This window comes from Vanessa cardui, chromosome 9 (assembly GCF_905220365.1).
Source record: "Vanessa cardui chromosome 9, ilVanCard2.1, whole genome shotgun sequence".
Classification (NCBI taxonomy): Eukaryota; Metazoa; Arthropoda; class Insecta; order Lepidoptera; family Nymphalidae; genus Vanessa; species Vanessa cardui.
In genome coordinates, this window is record NC_061131.1 from 7,661,073 (window position 1) to 7,678,449 (window position 17,377).

At 29.3% G+C, this 17,377-nt stretch overlaps 5 protein-coding genes across 5 annotated transcripts in view; 3 read left to right on the forward strand and 2 right to left on the reverse strand.

The window, feature by feature from the left end:
• The first annotated feature begins 1,122 nt into the window (after positions 1–1,122).
• Positions 1,123–1,526, forward strand: LOC124532418 (protein PET100 homolog, mitochondrial). Its single transcript, XM_047107320.1, has one exon. The coding sequence runs from the start codon at positions 1,229–1,231 to the stop codon at positions 1,445–1,447; it is 219 nt and encodes a 72-aa protein (XP_046963276.1). The 5' UTR covers positions 1,123–1,228; the 3' UTR covers positions 1,448–1,526.
• Positions 1,527–1,964: 438 nt separating this feature from the next.
• LOC124532417 (major facilitator superfamily domain-containing protein 9-like) lies at positions 1,965–4,291 on the reverse strand. Its single transcript, XM_047107319.1, has 5 exons — positions 4,059–4,291; positions 3,643–3,774; positions 3,083–3,212; positions 2,793–3,011; positions 1,965–2,729 (listed from the first exon to the last, which is right to left on the reverse strand). The coding sequence occupies exons 1-5, from the start codon at positions 4,098–4,100 to the stop codon at positions 2,029–2,031; spliced, it is 1,224 nt and encodes a 407-aa protein (XP_046963275.1). The 5' UTR covers positions 4,101–4,291; the 3' UTR covers positions 1,965–2,028.
• Positions 4,292–5,268: 977 nt separating this feature from the next.
• Positions 5,269–6,963, forward strand: LOC124532394 (protein spindle-F). The gene is made up of 2 exons (XM_047107291.1): positions 5,269–6,150; positions 6,375–6,963. Exons 1-2 carry the CDS (start codon positions 5,409–5,411, stop codon positions 6,722–6,724), a joined length of 1,092 nt encoding a protein of 363 aa, XP_046963247.1. The 5' UTR covers positions 5,269–5,408; the 3' UTR covers positions 6,725–6,963.
• LOC124532395 (39S ribosomal protein L32, mitochondrial) lies at positions 6,953–10,188 on the reverse strand. The gene is made up of 5 exons (XM_047107292.1): positions 10,033–10,188; positions 9,689–9,779; positions 9,360–9,599; positions 8,705–8,835; positions 6,953–7,154 (listed from the first exon to the last, which is right to left on the reverse strand). Exons 2-5 carry the CDS (start codon positions 9,771–9,773, stop codon positions 7,017–7,019), a joined length of 594 nt encoding a protein of 197 aa, XP_046963248.1. The 5' UTR covers positions 9,774–9,779; positions 10,033–10,188; the 3' UTR covers positions 6,953–7,016.
• A 268-nt stretch (positions 10,189–10,456) lies between these two features.
• Positions 10,457–17,377, forward strand: part of LOC124532272 (all trans-polyprenyl-diphosphate synthase PDSS1) — a 33,876-nt gene continuing 26,955 nt past the window's right edge. The window contains exon 1 of the mRNA XM_047107083.1: positions 10,457–10,688. Coding sequence (XP_046963039.1) covers positions 10,539–10,688 — 150 coding nt within the window. The 5' untranslated portion in view covers positions 10,457–10,538. The remainder of the gene's footprint in view (positions 10,689–17,377) is intronic.

Consider the following 17,377-nt stretch of genomic DNA (forward strand, 5'->3'; position numbering starts at 1 on the left):
CTTAACAAAAACGCGTTCCAATTGGCTTAAATTATTTACACCACCTATGCAGCGATGCCCGAGCTACCCTCCTAGTACTGGTAAGGGGCCAATTTTGTTGTTATCATTAGCACTACCGCCGTATATAGCAGTCGCACTAATAAGATTGCGCGTTGATCTAAAAAGTCGCTGTTTGTCATATCAACTCATTTATAGACCTGACGACCTCCATGGTCGAGTGGTGTGTACACCGGTTTTCATGGGTACGCCACGCTGAGGTCTCGGGTTCGATTCCTGGCCGAGTCGATGTAGATTTCCATTAGTTTTCTATGTTGTCTTGGGTCTCGGTTTTTGTGGTACCATCGTAACTTCTGATTCCATAAAACAAGTGCTTCAGCTACTTACATTGGGATCAGAGTAATCTATGTGATGTTGTCTCATATTTGTCTCATATTATAGACCAGCTCTGCAAGCTGTGGATATTTCAATGGTTCCGTTCCGTGGGATAAAGCTAAAGGAGCTTCTTAAAAGCTGATTGTGTTCAGTAAAAAGAGACAAACTTCACGTCGCTCGGCACCTAAATCAAGGCACATTGATTAAATGATTACTGCAACTTAAGGCGCGTATTCCTCAATATTATACTAGCTTCCTTTATTTAATATTGAGTAAAATCTAAATTTTCTTAATTCAATAAGGTTAAAAAAAGCCATTTTCATCATCATGATACAGTGTTAAATTAAATGAAAGCTACAACCGGTTAAAAAGAAAATTTTACCGAAAACCGACCAGAAGCTTTCAGGAATAAAGTATACACGTACTAAATCTACCTCCAAGCTAATAGTTTCACAGATGTCTATGGGTAGTGGTGGTAGTGGTGTCTATACTTTTTTGCTTAATTATTTATAATAATAAGAAAATTGTATTTATTTTATTTAAGTATTTGACTCAAATGTTTTTTTTATTTTCCTTCATATGTATTTCACGGTTTGTTTTTTTTTAATATATTTTTCTTTTCGTTTCTTTTCTATAAACACATCGAATAATAAAATAATTTTAATTTTAGTCATTTCTGAGAGTCTAGGACTTTTATCCATAGCTGTTAATAAATAAAAAAAAATATTTGTCAAGTTGACAATTAGATAACTTTAATGTTCTGAAACGTCACTTTGATATTTTAAAGTATTGATAGTAAAATTAATATTAATACGTTATAAAAATATATGTAAAGCATTTATAACATTAAATTAAAATGGGAAACTGGAAATTAGAAGTCGGAAGAATGGCAATGTACACATCATTCCCAGTTGCTTTATTTTTTTTCTTCAACCAACCAACCTATTTTGAGGAATGGGTAACTAATACTAAACGCCAAATATTTCCACCAGAAAATAAGCAGGATCGAGAAGCTATACAGAAGTTAATACAGGATATGAAAAGGAAACAGTTGAGAGCAATTGAAGGAGAGTAAATGTTGAGATGATTGTTTTGAACTTTTATGAAAATAGGTAATTTTGTAAATATTTAATTAGAGTAATTAATAATGCAAACTTTCTTTTATTTTAATTACCATTAAAAAATATTTCTTTTCCCATATTAATGGCAGTATCACCAGTAAATGCTTGCATAAATGTAATAAAAAGAGCTAAGTATTTTCATTTATTCTCTTTCTTCTTTCTAGAATTGAAATATCTATAAAATATGTTGCAAGTGATTGTTCTAGATACAGAATTTCATAATTATTCATCATCTTAAAATAAAAAAGATATTAATTACTATTTTTCAATCATTTGAAAAGATGAAACAAGGTTTTATTGCCACTTATAAGCTATAACAATAAACTTCTCTGATTCAACTTTAAAACAAGAATTATTTAACTAGGTTATGGTAAATAAAAGTGTAATGTAGATGACATTACAACTGTTATAAAAAATTTGTACTCATATAATGACTATAATAAGAGAAACCAATTAAATAAAAATATTAAAAACATGTTATAAACATTTTAATAACAAAAATTAAATTGCCGTCACAAATAAATGTTAAAAAAAATTAATCTACTTTTATGTGTCTGTTTTTGTACTGATAACTTATTATTAGTCCTACTAATAAAGAAAGGAATGAAGGATATAAAACATATTCAACACCAAGAAATTCCCCAACCATCCCTGCAATCATTGGTGCAACTACCCCTGACAAAGACCTAACACTGTTTGAGGCACCTATTAAAGTTCCTCTGTGATCCCCATGACTTCTCTTTAATACCATTTCTAGGGTTACCAGTCTACCGACTGCATTACCTATAGCTAATGGAATTAATAAAACAGAATACATAATAACATTAAAGGATAAACATATTCCTAGTAATGATAAAGTAGTAAGGAGAAATACATGGTAATTTCTTAAGGTGTAGCCCTCATCATGACCATAGAAACTGTTTATGTAGCCAATGAGAAAGCTAGATACAGCACCTATGACTCCTTGTACCGAAACTACATAGCCAATATGTTTAGGAGTGAGGCCAAACTGAGTTTTTAAGTAGAGTGCATAACTAGAATAGTAGACTCCCATAGCAAAACTATTAGAAGCTTGAAACATAAATATTGTCCAATACTTTGACCATTTCACTTTTGATAATTCCACAAAAGATTGTTTTGTACAAGATAACAAAGTGGAAATAACATTTTGTGATGATCTTTTTTCAGGCTTCCTTTTGGCAGGTGTATTCACGTTTGGTAGTAACATTGCAAGACCTGTAACAATGTTTTTATTAAAACAAGAATTGATATATGTATTCAATATTAGTAACAACTGACCTGCATTAATTAAAAAACATATGCTCACAACTCCACCAATAAAACTGAATCCATGAATAGGGTAATCTTCAACAATGTGTCCACCAATAACAGGCCCTAGTGTTATACCCATTCCTGATATAGCAGCCATTTTTCCATAAATATTTGACTGCTTTCTTTCATTTTTCTCAAAATCTGGTACTAGAGCTTTTGTCAACAGCTGTGTTTGCTTAAATAAACCTAAAAGATTACATTAATAAAGAAATGGGTGATTGATTATAATTATACCTGCATATTTAAATAAAACTTACCCAAAACTGCTCTTACTACCAAGATAACTGCAATTGAATTTGTAAGTCCTAGTATCAAATAAGCTACACTACATACCAATAATGTTAAGATAAGTATTTCTTTACGGCCTCTAATATCACTTAGACTGCCCTGAAAGCAAAATATATTGAAAATAAAAGCTTGTTAAAACAATAAATAATTAATCTTTGTTTTGCAAACATATGTCATTTATACAAGCATTACATATATTTTCTTAAATTTTTTATCATACTGAATTAAATCAAAGTTTTTTAGTACTCCAAACAGGGTATATGGGCATTTTTATGAGCAGCTATTTTATAATTTTACTGTAATACATTAAAATTCAACAATTCAAAAAGAGCCTATGAAAAGAAAACCTATATTCTATATAACCTTTGAGCATACCAATTAAAAAATCTGTGAAACATTTACTCGAATACCCTAAATAAATTTTAAAAAATACAAGACAAGTTTTATTAATTTATAACTAACAAATTGTTTTGGTTATATACATTTATAATTATTTTAAAACAATTTAAATAGTAATCTCAATACTTACAATTAAGGGACCTGACCCTAGCTGAAAACCTGCATAAATAGAACCAAGAAGACCAATGTAAATGTGATTACCACCCATTTGACGTACATGGTTAGGAATTAATGGCACTATCAGACCTACTGCTAGCAAGTCCTGAAAATTTATTTATATTATATAAAACCATAATTAATTTAAAATAAGTATAACATTCATTTTTTATTCAAAAGAAAGCTTAGTATAAAAGATTAAAACTTTCATCATTTAACTGTGAGTCATTTGCATTTTAAGGATACAATTTCCAAACTTAATATAACATTTGTTTTATTAGGTTTTTGAGAAGAATCTGAGCGTAAAAATCTTTAATAAATTAAATCAAAAATCTTATTCTTTTGTATTTATTTCAAATTTCTATTTATTTAAAAAAAAACTTTGCATACCAGAAAGGCCACAAATTTTAAAAGAGGAATTGAATAAGACATCTTTAACTGATTACATTAAAGCACATTTGTGACATAAGTAAGGTGTTATCCAATGCATGTGCTGACATTTAAACGTGTTCAATGTTGTGCATTCAATTCAATAAACTAAATTTGGTAAAAAAAAGTGTTATCATTATTATTTATAAATTTATTATTCGTCGATTCAATTGTCATTCAACGTTGACAGTGACGTGTAGTGTTTTCATTCTGATAAATTTTGACATATCATGTTCGGCAAATACCAATTTTTACATCTATACATAAAAATTGACATGTCCTGACTGATTGATTAATTATCGCCAAGCCTAAAATATTTAAAACGATTGAAGCTAAGGCCATGGAATGGTGAGAAGGAACTTTCTTTAGTCGAGACATAGAGCGTTCCCTAGGTCTCTACTAAATTTAAGTTTCTCTCTTTAATTTAAAAATAAGACGTATAATGGACTTGAAATTTTATATGGAAGTTCATCATTTTTTAAATTAGAAACATGAAACTTTTCTTCGGGATAGTTATTTAAAATGTAGTTAGTAAAAACATATTTAGGCGTTTTGGATATTCTACTTTTATTTTTTACACACCAATGCATACAAACAGTGCTTAAATGAACGTAAAATTTTAAGTTAATTTGTAAACATATCCTTAATAATAATTAATTCAAATATCTTTCAGGAGAGCAAAGCCGCAGGTAACTGCTAGTGTGATATGATTATAATGTATCTATTGATAATTAGTGTTGCAACAGTTGAAGTTTTTGCCTCAAAAGTGATTTTCAAATAGTAAGCCCCATTTACTCGTTACACTAGCGAATGTTTGTATATATATTTATAAATTTATTACTTATTTCAACTGTTCTTTAATGGTCGATCTAATTGTTTCTTTTGTTACTTTTTATTATATTATATATTTTATTAAAATAACGGAGAATAACTAATAAAAAACAAAAGAAGATGAATTGATAACCTCCTCCTTTTTGAAGTCGTTTACAAATGCAGATTCAAACAACTCAGAAAATAAATTACTTAAACATTAAATTTGTAATGCAAATTAAATTATCTCTTGCGAAAAGTAATTAGCAATATATTACCTTGAATTATCTTCAAGGTGATATCTTGCAAAAATATTGTGGAAAATTTGTTTATTTTTTATTTCAACTGCCTGGAAATGCAGTAGCGTGTCATTGTCAGGTGTCAGCACTCAATAGCAAGTTAAACTGTCAGTTAACAATTGTAAAGTTGTTGTTCTATACTTGGAATGGTTTGATCTTATTTACAATTATTGTTATTCCAAACATTGTATAAAATATAACCATGGACTCTTCTTCAATAGTCAGCTTTAACAACGATTCGACGTATCAGACGACAATCAAAGCCGATTATAATAATGTTAGTGTTCATGAATTAGCGCTTCATGCTATGCGAGATAGGTGCTTGTTGCTTCAACGTAGAATAAATACTCTCGAAACTGATAACATGCGACTAAAACTTGACACAGCGAAAGTCAGAGATAAATCACCTTATACGCCTTTGCAAGAAGATGAAAAACTGTCACTACAATTAAAAATTGCAGAACTAAACAAACAAAAGTCTCAATTACTTCATCATGTATTTATGGTTTCTTGTGAAAATAAAAATTTGTGGAATAAGTTATCCTCTTTAAAAGGTTCAGATAAAGCTATAAATGATCATACAAAACAACCTCTAGTTCGTACTAACACCTATATCCATAGTACTCCTAAGTATAATTCTCAATCTCAAGAGAAATATTCAGATTCAAGTTTAGAAGAAATATCTTTGAAGTTGATAAATAGTTACATTCAAGAAAAGTCACAATTAGTCGAGCAATATGAACAGATGGCTCAACTTCAAGATGAAGATGATAATATTTTGAATGTGGACTCTATAGGCTTTACTTATATGGAAGATCCTGCTACAGATTCACTTAAGGAAATTCATAGCCAAACTGAAAAATTACAAAGTCTCAAAAAAGAACTATCTCAACAAGAAAAAGATTTAAAAATAGTTATTGCAAGAATAGAAACTCTAATGAAAGGTAAGCGGATACTATAGTATTTTATTTCTTTAAATATATTTGTAAACACTATTATTCTAATTTTGTATGTAAAATTTTAATCATTAAAAAATTTAATCATTACATTAGATATACTTAAGTATATCCAATGTAATGATTAAATTTTTTTTAGATTAAAATTCTTAATTACTTTTTATGGTATGGCAACTTCTTGATAATCTGAAGCAAATATCTGTTTTTTTTAGATGGCCTCAATTGCCCAACATGTCTAGAAAATAAATCAAAAACAAGTTATGCAAATAAAGAAACAGAGACAAGTGAAAGTCTTTTATATGAAAAACAATTGAATTCAATATCATATAACAATGATTTCGAAGATGACAATACATCCGTTAACAAAATAAATTCTGGCCAAGAAATCAATTCAGAACCATACGACAAGATGTGTCCTATGTGTGGAGAAAAATTTCAGAAGGAAACCGTTTTTACAGATTTTCAATCACATGTAGAAAGTCATTTTGTTGGTAATGATAATGAAGCCGATTCTATTGATAACTTAGATACTTTACCTAGTTCATTTGATAATATTATTTAATAATTCCACTATACTTTTTGTATCATATTAATATGTAAATAATTGTTTAATTTATATTTTACATAAAAATTACAAATTATTAATAATCTAATAATTCGAGGAAGTTGATGTCTGCATTCTTTTTAAAAGATTTTTATTGCTTTCATAATGCTTACTATTTGAAAATACTCATGTATCTGGAAGAAGGCTGGCTTCAGAGGAATAATTTTCAAAAATAAAATAAATACACTGTTTTATCTGGTGCTAAAATACTTTATTTATTGTCTTTCCAAATTTATAGTAAAAGACAAAACTAAGCTAAGTCTGTAGGTTTGACATCTTTAGAATCTGAAGGCTGCTGGGTGGTTTTCTGGAGAAGATTCTTACTAAACCATTGTGGTCTTTCCTTCTTCATTTCAACAATTCTCTTTCCTTGCCAGAATTCTTTAGTCTATAAAAGAACAAAAATAAAACTTGTTTTAAAAATAAGTCATTTGAGTGGTTCCACATATATGTCCTGTAAATTAATATTAATTGCTACTTATTCAGATTAAAAAAAAGGCAACCTAATTTTTATTATAAATTTTTTTATTCAAGCTCAAAAGCTGATAATAAATTTGCTATTTACATAATTCTTCTCAATATGTGTCATAAGTAAATGTGATTTTCAAAATTTGACATTTACTAGGTTTTATGAATTTTACTTTTGGAAAAAGAACTACACTAGAAGAGAATATTGGGAACTTATTCCACCATAATGCCCCAATACATTTAGTACATAATAGGCTATTTGACTGGTTTTTAAAATCCACTTTATATTATTTAGTAGAAGTTAAGGAACCCCGTAAGAGTTGTTTTTTATAGTTCTGGTACATATTTGGCGAAAAATATCATATTAAAGTTTCCATCTTTAAATAACGCGCGAAAACGCTACTTGGACATTATGGCGCTGCAATGGAGTTGGTGACGTCACTTTTCTGTATTTTAATCTGTGGTACGTATAGTAGAAAAGCAAGGTTTACAACAAAATGACTTCATCATAGGCCCGGCCAATCAGGAGCCTTTTGTGTCACGTGACAAGCATTTAAAAAAATGCATTTTTATATATTAATTTTTGAATACATTAAGTATTATTTTCAAGTTTCGTTAGTAAACAACCATTTTTAAACTCATAATATACACTGATTACAATAATTCACAATTTATTTTTCACATTGTCAAATAGCCTATTACAATAATATGCAAGTTTTCTTAAGTTTTTCTTCTAGACAGTGAAAAGAAAAACTCAAAACGCTCCTGATTGGCCGGGCTTATGATGAAGTCACTTTCTTGTAAACCTTGCTTTTCTACTATATGTACCACAGACTAAAATACAGGAAAGTGACGTCACCGACCCCTTTGCAGCGCCATATTGTCCAAGTAGCGTTTTTGCGCGTTATTTAAATATGGAATTTTTAATATGATATTTTTTGGGAAATATGTACTAGAAATATAAAATTCAACTTGTACTGGGTTCCTTAACATCTACTAAATAATATTAAATGGATTTTAAAAACCAGTCAAATAGCCTATTTTTTAAGATTATCTTCCAAATCAACTAAAGGAGTAGGCAAACAGTAACTTCGACATTAAATATATTTGATATCCTGGATCAAGACCTTTTATAATATTTCATGTATATTACACCAACTAAAATAATACTTTTAAAGATTTGCTATCAATTAAAACTTTGAAAGTGAAACTTAAGTAGATATAACTAGTGAATGAGTGTTCTATTTTAAATAAAGATATATTAAACAAGAACAGTATGTAGAGTATGATATAGCAGAACATATAATACATAATATATAAATCTAAGGGTTACTACTCCTCTGATTGAAGAGGTTCAAACAATTTTCAATTAGTAATCATTATTGGGGAAATTATACTATTTTATAAATTGTTGAATGGACTTAATTTAGGTTTTTAAAAGCTCTAACTGAAACATGTAAGTCTAATTACCTCATCAGGAAGTTTCTCTCCATTATATAATACAATAACATCATTTTCAATAGGTTTGTTATTGCCCAGTTTCTCCTCAATTTTTGCTTGAATTTCCTTTGTTTCTGTTTCTATTCTTTTGTAACAATTTCCTGAAAAATTAGATTTGATTTTGGTTAGCTAAAATCATATGCCAACAAATATAAAGATAGTCAAAACATAGATTTTGATTTTGCTAACATGCACATTTCTTTCAAATCTATTACATACTTTTATATGTGATTATTACAAATATTTGATTGAGCTGAGATGTCCCAGTGGTTAGAACGTGTGCATCTTAACAGATGATTGCGGGTTCAAACCGAGGCAAGTACCATAACATATATATATATGTGCTTAATTTGTATTTATAATTCATCTCATGCTCGGGGGTGAAGAAAATCATCAGGAGGAAACCTGCATGTGTTTAATTTTATCGAAATTCTGCCACATGTGCATTCCACCAACCCGCATTGGAACAGCATGGTGGAATATGTTCTTAACCCTCTCCTTCAACAAAGAGGAGGCCTTATCCCAGCAGTGGTAAATTTGCAGGCTGTTACTTTACTTTTTCTTTACATATATTTGATTTTGAAGTTAAAAGATTTGTTTTTAAAATCATATTTGATAATCATACCACAAAGGCGTCCACGCTCATGATGATGTCCACATTCATTACACACTGCTATGTTGGTCTTTGGTACAAGCATTTTCCAAACATATTCTGGGGTTCCAAACTTCCTTTTCCACCTTTTTTCTACGGTCCGTCTAAACTTTGGTACTGCTAGTAAAATACCATCTCCAACCAGATCTTTAAGAGTAAATTTAGTGGATTGGCGGGGTAGTTGCTTCTGCTGAACGTAAGCTAAGGCCAGTTCTAAAAGAGAGTAACAAGAAGAGTACAATAATTATTGTTATAATTACGATTACCCGAATAATAATAAATATAATGATTTAATGTCATACCTTTTGGAGGATAACCAAATGATTGTATGATGTTTCTTTCTAAATTCCTCAAAATATTCATTACGTATGTGAGACGAGGAATCATTTTGATCTGAAAACGTAATTTATGATTTGAAAACAAGACTTGATTTTTCATTGCTATAAGAAAGAACACATTTACGGAAACTGCAAATAAAATTATATCAAATAAATTATTTAACGGCGATGTTATAAAAATAAATTAAAAAAAAATTAATGATTATAAGATACAAATAAATAGAAACTTAATAAGAAGCTTTATAACCTAATATGATTAACGATTAATTTCATTAACAATAAGAAATCTACTTTAAAAACTACCTTACCTAATAATTTAGGAAAATACCAATTTTCAGTATAATACGGTTAATATTTTTAAGATATTATTCATAACCTTAAACCTATATATTATATCCAAAGAGAATAAAATACTTTATATACTCTTTGATAAAATCTAACAATCTCTTAGGTTATGAGTTACCTATGATTTTGACCTGAAATGAACGGTGTTGTCATTTTTTTGTGTGAGAAGCTATTATAATGATTGTTTTTTTTTTTTTAATCGCTTCGCAATAACAGATTTATGAATAATTTGATCCAAAAAAAATTCTAAATCTAGAAAATAGAAACCAATACAAAATATTATACTCAACATTTGCAAAAATTTTGCTATAAGTCTACTATAAAAGTATAAAATAAAATCACCTGGCAATACCAATTTATTTCTAAGATTGACAATCAGCTGTCGAAAGTGGGGAGGAAAAGGCCGATCGCTATGTGCTAAGTATGTTATGTAGTTCATGTCTTCAAGCGATCCGTTGCAGTTGTAGCTATGGCGTGTTTAAGTTCGAGTAGGCTTTGTGCTCGTGTACAGGATAAGTTAATGTGTCAATTCGGACCTAAAGTTCGAAGGCAGACTGTATTTGTGAAACTGAAACCTCCCGGACCATCTCCATTGCGGATATTTGGAAAAACCTGTCAGGTTAGATAATTTTTTTATTTATTATTTATTCTTTTTCCACATTTAACATCAAATTACATGATAAATTGAATATAAGTTCAAAACATGAGTATTTTTCAAGCTTTTAGGAGCTTCTAATTTGACATCATCAACAATCCTTTTTACATAACAGCATGACATTAACCTATAAGTCAGCTGATCTGTTCCACCTATATAGTTGAATTATATACAATTTTTATTATTATTAAATAAATTGAAAGAGCATCGACATCTTATACGATAAATAAAATACTAAAAGTGAAATCATCACAAGTCTGAGGCCAGTAGGTCATTCCGCGACACAGGTTTGTTGGGTTTACCCTGTGAATTTCACTTGCCCCATAACTCTTACTTTCGTCAAATAATTAGTAAAAATTCTTATGAACTAGATTATTTTTGAATTACTTTGTAACGTTAATGAATTTAAGTCAATAATTGTTACAATTTCCTGAACGGTTGTAAATATGAGTCAAAGTACGTAATTGATACGAATTACTAGTTTATTGGAAGGCGGCCGCGCCGTGAGATTCGACGGCGCGGTCATGAGCCGCGCAACGCGTCGTGCTTTCTCGCGCAGCGTGCGAGCATGCAATGTAAAATCTTGACGAGTCACACAAAACTTTCTAAGCAACAATTATGTGGGTATGACATTAATATTTCATTTCGCTACTTTAAGCACCATTCCATTATGAAAGTTTTCCTGTAAACTACCAAAATTTAAAGTTTCGGTTTATAGTTAGCACAAAGAAAATGGTTTTTTCTTTCAGAATTGGGTTCTTATTTTCGTTTAGTACATTAATGTAATCGTTGGCAATAGAAGTCAAATTAATTCATGAATTCTTTTTATGTTATTAATTAACGTTTAAAACCAAAACTTTCGCACCCCAATTCAATGTAGTAGTTAGTAGAAATTAGTGAAACTACCTATTTGTGACCAAAAAAATGTAGTTCTCACTAGCGATATGTTAGTGAAAGTTGTGGGTATCGTAAAATTAAAAATGGCAATGGTCTAAACTGATAACTTGTTTTATTAATGCTCGTTCTATACGTTAAAATCTATCTCCGTCGATCGATCGTTAGAGTTATCATTCTAAAACAATCCTTTTCTTTTACCAAAATAACAAAATTCACCCATAATATTAAATTTCGAATCGCATTTCATATTAATATAAATTTTACTTACTTATAATCAAATAATCTTTTATATTTTATTATTAAAAGGAGGACTCTTTAAGAATAAGGTAATTTTCGAAGTCTTCGAAATCTATGAAAATAAAACTCTTAAGGTAAATAAAATTCGTATTAACGATTTATTAAAGACGCTGAACCAATGAGTTATGATTTTTATGTTCCAAGTAATACATGTACAGTTGTACAAGTAATACTAACTTGTTTATTATTGAACTATATGAATTGGTCGAGTAAATCGTATAGCACGTAACATCCTGCGTAAATGATGCTTACTAGAAATGCGGAACACATAACTATTTGTCCAGTCGACATCATTGTATAAGAGTTTGCGGCAACATCGACGTCGTAGCATATGTTATTTTGGACTTACAACACTCTTTTCGATCCCAAATTACGTGATTACAATGTAAAAGTAACGCACTTAATAGAAAATTACTTTGTATAATTCTATAGACATAATTTTGTGATATGCAAATGAATCCCAATCTATATGCGAGTCGATGCGTTTCTCTATTGCCTCATGAATCAAAATTTTAAATTATTTTCGCAATAACTCATCACATTATTCAGTTTGTTAATCGCGACCAAGAATAGATTAAATATAACTTACGTAAATCTTACAGAGCAACTACTGGTTATGTTCATATGAAAAACTTATTCCAATTTCACGCGATTGTCTCGAAACAAGAAGTTATTTGGTATAAAATCATATTTTAACAAGTAAAAGTAAAATATGCGCATTACCTACCTCGACACATTTAATTACTTGATTTGTCTTTGCAGACTAACTTAATTTCATCTCAATTAAAATTGCCAATCTAATTCATAACAAAATAAACTGAATAAAATACGCAGAATTTACTTCGGAAGCGGTCACCAATTCACTAGTTACTTAACGTCCTTGAAATCAAGAATGTTTAGCCTGGTATAATTGAGCAAGCGAGTGCTTCGGTCGTCTCTTGCAAACAATGAACTCATCAGTGTCAGTAGAAACAATATTAATTACTGTTTACAGGGCCTATGATGCCAGTGAGATTAACTCTATTCGTTTCTCATATCTGCAGCTATTGTTTTTATATGTGTAACTAGTATTATATTTACTTTGTTGCTGAAATGTCTCTAATTTATTATACAGTAATATCCTGTGAATTTACAATAGCGAGAACTTACGTTGATAAGACGACGCTGCTCCAGATCGTTTTTCAAACGATGTTTTGTATCATCGTCAAGGTGAAAATTAAACATGTAATTCAAGTTGTGCGTGCCTTATCCATATTATTTTTAGAGATTTGTCCTGGATTCTTTCGTAAAGGACCTACCTGTTATATATACACTGTTCTATTTATTAACAAAGTGTAAAATGTAATATTTCATTCTAAAATTGTATTGTTTTTTCTAAAGCTAATGTTAAAATATCGTGCAAGATTATTTATTAGGACTCGACATTATGACAGCGTTAGTGGAATAAAAGTATAGTATGTATTTATTATTAAGGAAATAAAGATAAATTTAATTTTGGAAGATGATTGTATTTGTTGGTTTAATATATGAATTAAAGGTATTATAACGAGGTATTTATAATTTTGAGAGCGTGACCGTTCCATGTTTTGTAATGTATAATATCACTGCAGCTAACTGGCTTTAGTAAGCTATATATGTTGATTCAGATTTACTTTAACGTAACTATACAGAACGTATTATTTTTACTAATACGTAATAGCTTACACTCCATTTGTTTTTACTAACATTGTTGTATTTTGTGTCTTCATATACAAATATAATATCATTTAAGGTATAAATTACGTGACTAAACAAAATATCCTCTAGTAACACAATAAGATTCTTAAGATAATAAAAAATTAAATTAAAATTTTTAGAAACCCCCGCCACAAAAAACATAAGCTACCTTTAAAAAGTAAAAAAATAATAAAAGAAAATTAATCCTAAAGTACCTATATGTATATATATCTTTTATATAACACTTATTATTATTTTGTACAATAGCGCTCGGTCCCTCAACGCGAAGTTTTTGATGTACAAGTCATAACCTTTTATTTGATACCCCACTTGAGCATATTTGCAGACTTTCGGTTTTTCTTCCCCACTTTAACTAAATTGAAATCGGTTCATTTGTTCGGGAGCTATGATGCCACAGACAGACAGACACGTCAAACTTATAACACCCCTCTTTTTGCGTCGGACGTTAAAAAAGCCATAACAGACATATTACTTATTAATATTCTCCTTAAATCCTGTAAATTAATAATGAACAAAAATATATAAAAATCAAATGTATTTCAGTGACTAAAACATCACATTATTCGGCAAATAAATAAATATTATTTGCGTAAAAGAATAAATAATGACGCTGTGAATATTAAAATTGTTTAATGTGGGATGGTAATGTTGAAATACAGGTAAAATGTAGTAAACATACGTTTTTATTTATTATATAAATATTATAAATGTTTAACGTCAAATATATAAATAAATATTTTGTAAGAAATGTAAAGAATCGAAGAAGTGTTCAAGTGTTGGTTTTTCAATATTATTTGCGCCTTTCATAAAATACTATTTCTTTATTTTGTTGGCTTCGATGAATCCGGCCTTGATTTTTGACCCTTGGCGTTGGTAGGTCTTTGTCCTCCTTTGTTGTCTTATTGATTTAAAGAATAACTTTCATTTTTATTGCATTAATATAACGATGGATAAAATAATTAACCATACCTCAATAATGCATAAAATATCTTAATATATTTGTCGTAAATAAATTACTGTTTATTTGTATACAGATACATGCTTTCTAGTTACGGACTTTTAAGTAAAAAATCGAGGTCTATTTTTTTTTATAAAGCGTCCGGAATACTATTTACTAATTTGCCACATTAATGAAATTATGTATCAATAAAGCTATAATATTTCATTATATAATCTATCGTTATAAATTCCATTTCAGACTGATTGTTAGTTTTGCTCGAATGCAGATAATAATAATATAAACAAAAAATTATCCTTGTCATGATTTTAAAATAATATGTTTTTAGTTTTTGAATAACTTCTGTGTGTTGTATATTTTATGTCCTTATGTGTTCTCCGACAATATCTATATCGGGATTGTTATTAAAGAAAAAGGCTAAAAAAGCAATACACAGGAATGCTTCATGTCAACTCCGGTAATTTATCGTACATGTAAATCATTTAATTAATATAAGGAATTTATATTTCTCATCATTATGCCTAGCATGTAAAGTCCCTTTAACGTTCCTCCTCACGATTATGTTCGCCGGTTCGATTATTTTTTAAAAAAGTGTAAGGGGATTTTTCTTTACAAGAATGTTTTTAAATGTCAGCTCCATCATCCTACCCGGAACCTATGTAGAGATTTACACACGGTGAAATTAATAATACTTTAATTCAGGTATGCAAAATAAAGACCGCAATGGCAGTTTAAAAAAAGCACATCCTTTTATGGCCCAACAATTATTTTTATGATGCACTATTATAAAGAGATGGACCTGCATAAATATTGGCTATCAGACAAGAATTTCGAGTATGAATGAAAAAATAGAGAAAAAAAATTGCTTATAGCTCTTGTAACGTCGTCTTTCCATAATATATTTTGCCTCAACGTTTTTGTCGTTTACTCTTTATATTTATCAGTCACTCACATTTATCATATAAAAATAAATTACAAACATATTTTGTATTGTATACAAATTATCAAATGAAAATAATGAAATTTTATAACATTTTTGTTTTCTAAATTTTAACAAGACTGTTCCAAGTGTTTAAGTAAAAGTATATATAAGAGTACATTGAACTTTGTTTCTATCTCTTAAAGGCCTTCGACAAATACTCCTGATATTTTTAAGAATGAAGTATCTAATCTCACATGCAAGTTTGTCACTACTTATGCGGTTACAACACTGCGTATTATTAATTAATTAGTATTCTTGTTAATTGCGCATGTGTTTGGTAATGTTTTATTTGTTAGATGAACGAGTAATTTTTTTTATTTCAATTATTATGATTTTGCTCAAGGATTTTTGACACAAAACTCTTATACAAAAATATAAATTCCATAATAATTTGTGATTTGAGTTGGCGCATGCGCTCGTTTAAATCTTTTTCTCGCGGCATAGGTTGTGCGCAACATTGTAACGTAATGTTTCTCTAAGTTTTTATTTTTTTAACTAAACAAATTTTTAAAGCCACATTTGCGTCTATTGTTACGACAAGCTAACAATGCATTTTAAGTAATTCTTGACCTGGAGTTTTGTTCCCTTTTTAATTGGTAAATTCTAACAGCATTGACCTTTGTGTTGGAAAAATGACATTGATGGTAATAATAAAGCTATACCAAGTGTATTGTTAAATATTGCCACGAAATTGTTTCAAAAGTATGGTTCCGCAAAAAGATAATACATCAGGTCTTGAAAATTAATTATCGACGTCCTAATTGGCGTGATTACGTCGTGGCAGTATTTAATTCAATCAATCGGACGTGTCAATTGTTCTGACTTCTATTTTTAGAAGCGCAGGGCATTTGGTACGCTCACTTTCTACCTCGTATTAATAATAATTGTTATGTGCGGTCGAGGCTGACACATGCAATTTTACGTGCGGCAATGCTCGTCGTCATTTACGTTATTAACGTATTGCTATTTCCAAATACTAGGGCTTACTGTGGTTTAACACGCTTTATTATAGGGCGGTAGTCAACAGTACCGTTCCGCTCAATATTCTATTAACATATAATAAATAATTTAACAATTAAAATTCAGCATACAATTAAATTAACATCTACGTGGTAAATTATTAGGTGCTGCAACTACAAAAGTTGCAATATTGACATAGCAATATTATTTTGTGGATTGGTGGTTAATGGCAATGGTTATGATATTTATTATGCAAAAAATGTATGCATTAGGTACGTGTACTAATCACTCATCTATGTACGAATAAATAATGTGTGTCTGTCTATGATTTCAAAATAAATACCTTCCTTAAGCTAATCTGATAATTGGCTTCTTACCAAAACTAAAAAAAAACTGTTATTAATATTAGTGTCGTTGTTCCCGATTTTCCGAGATGTTCTTTGAAACCGGCTGAAAAAATAATTGTTGATAATAATTGGATAATATGTATCTTTCTTTTTCAATTTTCATGAGATAATTAATTCATTCAGATTATCGACACTTACAACAACTAAACTATAAATATACATATTATGCATAGATATAGCAAACATATATATTTGTTTATTATTAAAAAAATATTAATATTATTAAAAAAAATATTTCAGAATTTGATGTTTCGCCAATGTATGATATAATGTTTTGCATTGTTAACTAACGTTCTTACAATTTTATATCATTCCGTGAATAAAAAACATAACTCGGGTAAAACTGCAGGATAAGTAACTATTAGTAATTAATAAATAAACAGGAAATTTATTCATACATTAGTCGGCATCGGAA

What these genes read in the sequence shown, in the direction of transcription:
- LOC124532418 (XM_047107320.1), top strand. Translation starts at nt 1,229, where the DNA reads ATGGGAAACTGGAAATTAGAAGTCGGAAGAATGGCAATGTACACATCA.
- LOC124532417 (XM_047107319.1), bottom strand. Translation starts at nt 4,100, where the DNA reads ATGTCTTATTCAATTCCTCTTTTAAAATTTGTGGCCTTTCTG. An exon ending in TAGGGTCAGGTCCCTTAATT is followed by an intron (nt 3,213 to 3,642) that starts GTAAGTATTGAG and finishes TTTTGCTTTCAG; the next exon opens with GGCAGTCTAAGTGATATTAG. An exon ending in GGTAGTAAGAGCAGTTTTGG is followed by an intron (nt 3,012 to 3,082) that starts GTAAGTTTTATT and finishes GTAATCTTTTAG; the next exon opens with GTTTATTTAAGCAAACACAG.
- LOC124532394 (XM_047107291.1), top strand. Translation starts at nt 5,409, where the DNA reads ATGGACTCTTCTTCAATAGTCAGCTTTAACAACGATTCGACGTATCAG. An exon ending in AATAGAAACTCTAATGAAAG is followed by an intron (nt 6,151 to 6,374) that starts GTAAGCGGATAC and finishes TGTTTTTTTTAG; the next exon opens with ATGGCCTCAATTGCCCAACA.
- LOC124532395 (XM_047107292.1), bottom strand. Translation starts at nt 9,773, where the DNA reads ATGATTCCTCGTCTCACATACGTAATGAATATTTTGAGGAATTTAGAA. An exon ending in ATTTGGTTATCCTCCAAAAG is followed by an intron (nt 9,600 to 9,688) that starts GTATGACATTAA and finishes ACTCTCTTTTAG; the next exon opens with AACTGGCCTTAGCTTACGTT. An exon ending in GAGAGAAACTTCCTGATGAG is followed by an intron (nt 7,155 to 8,704) that starts GTAATTAGACTT and finishes GTTCTTTTATAG; the next exon opens with ACTAAAGAATTCTGGCAAGG.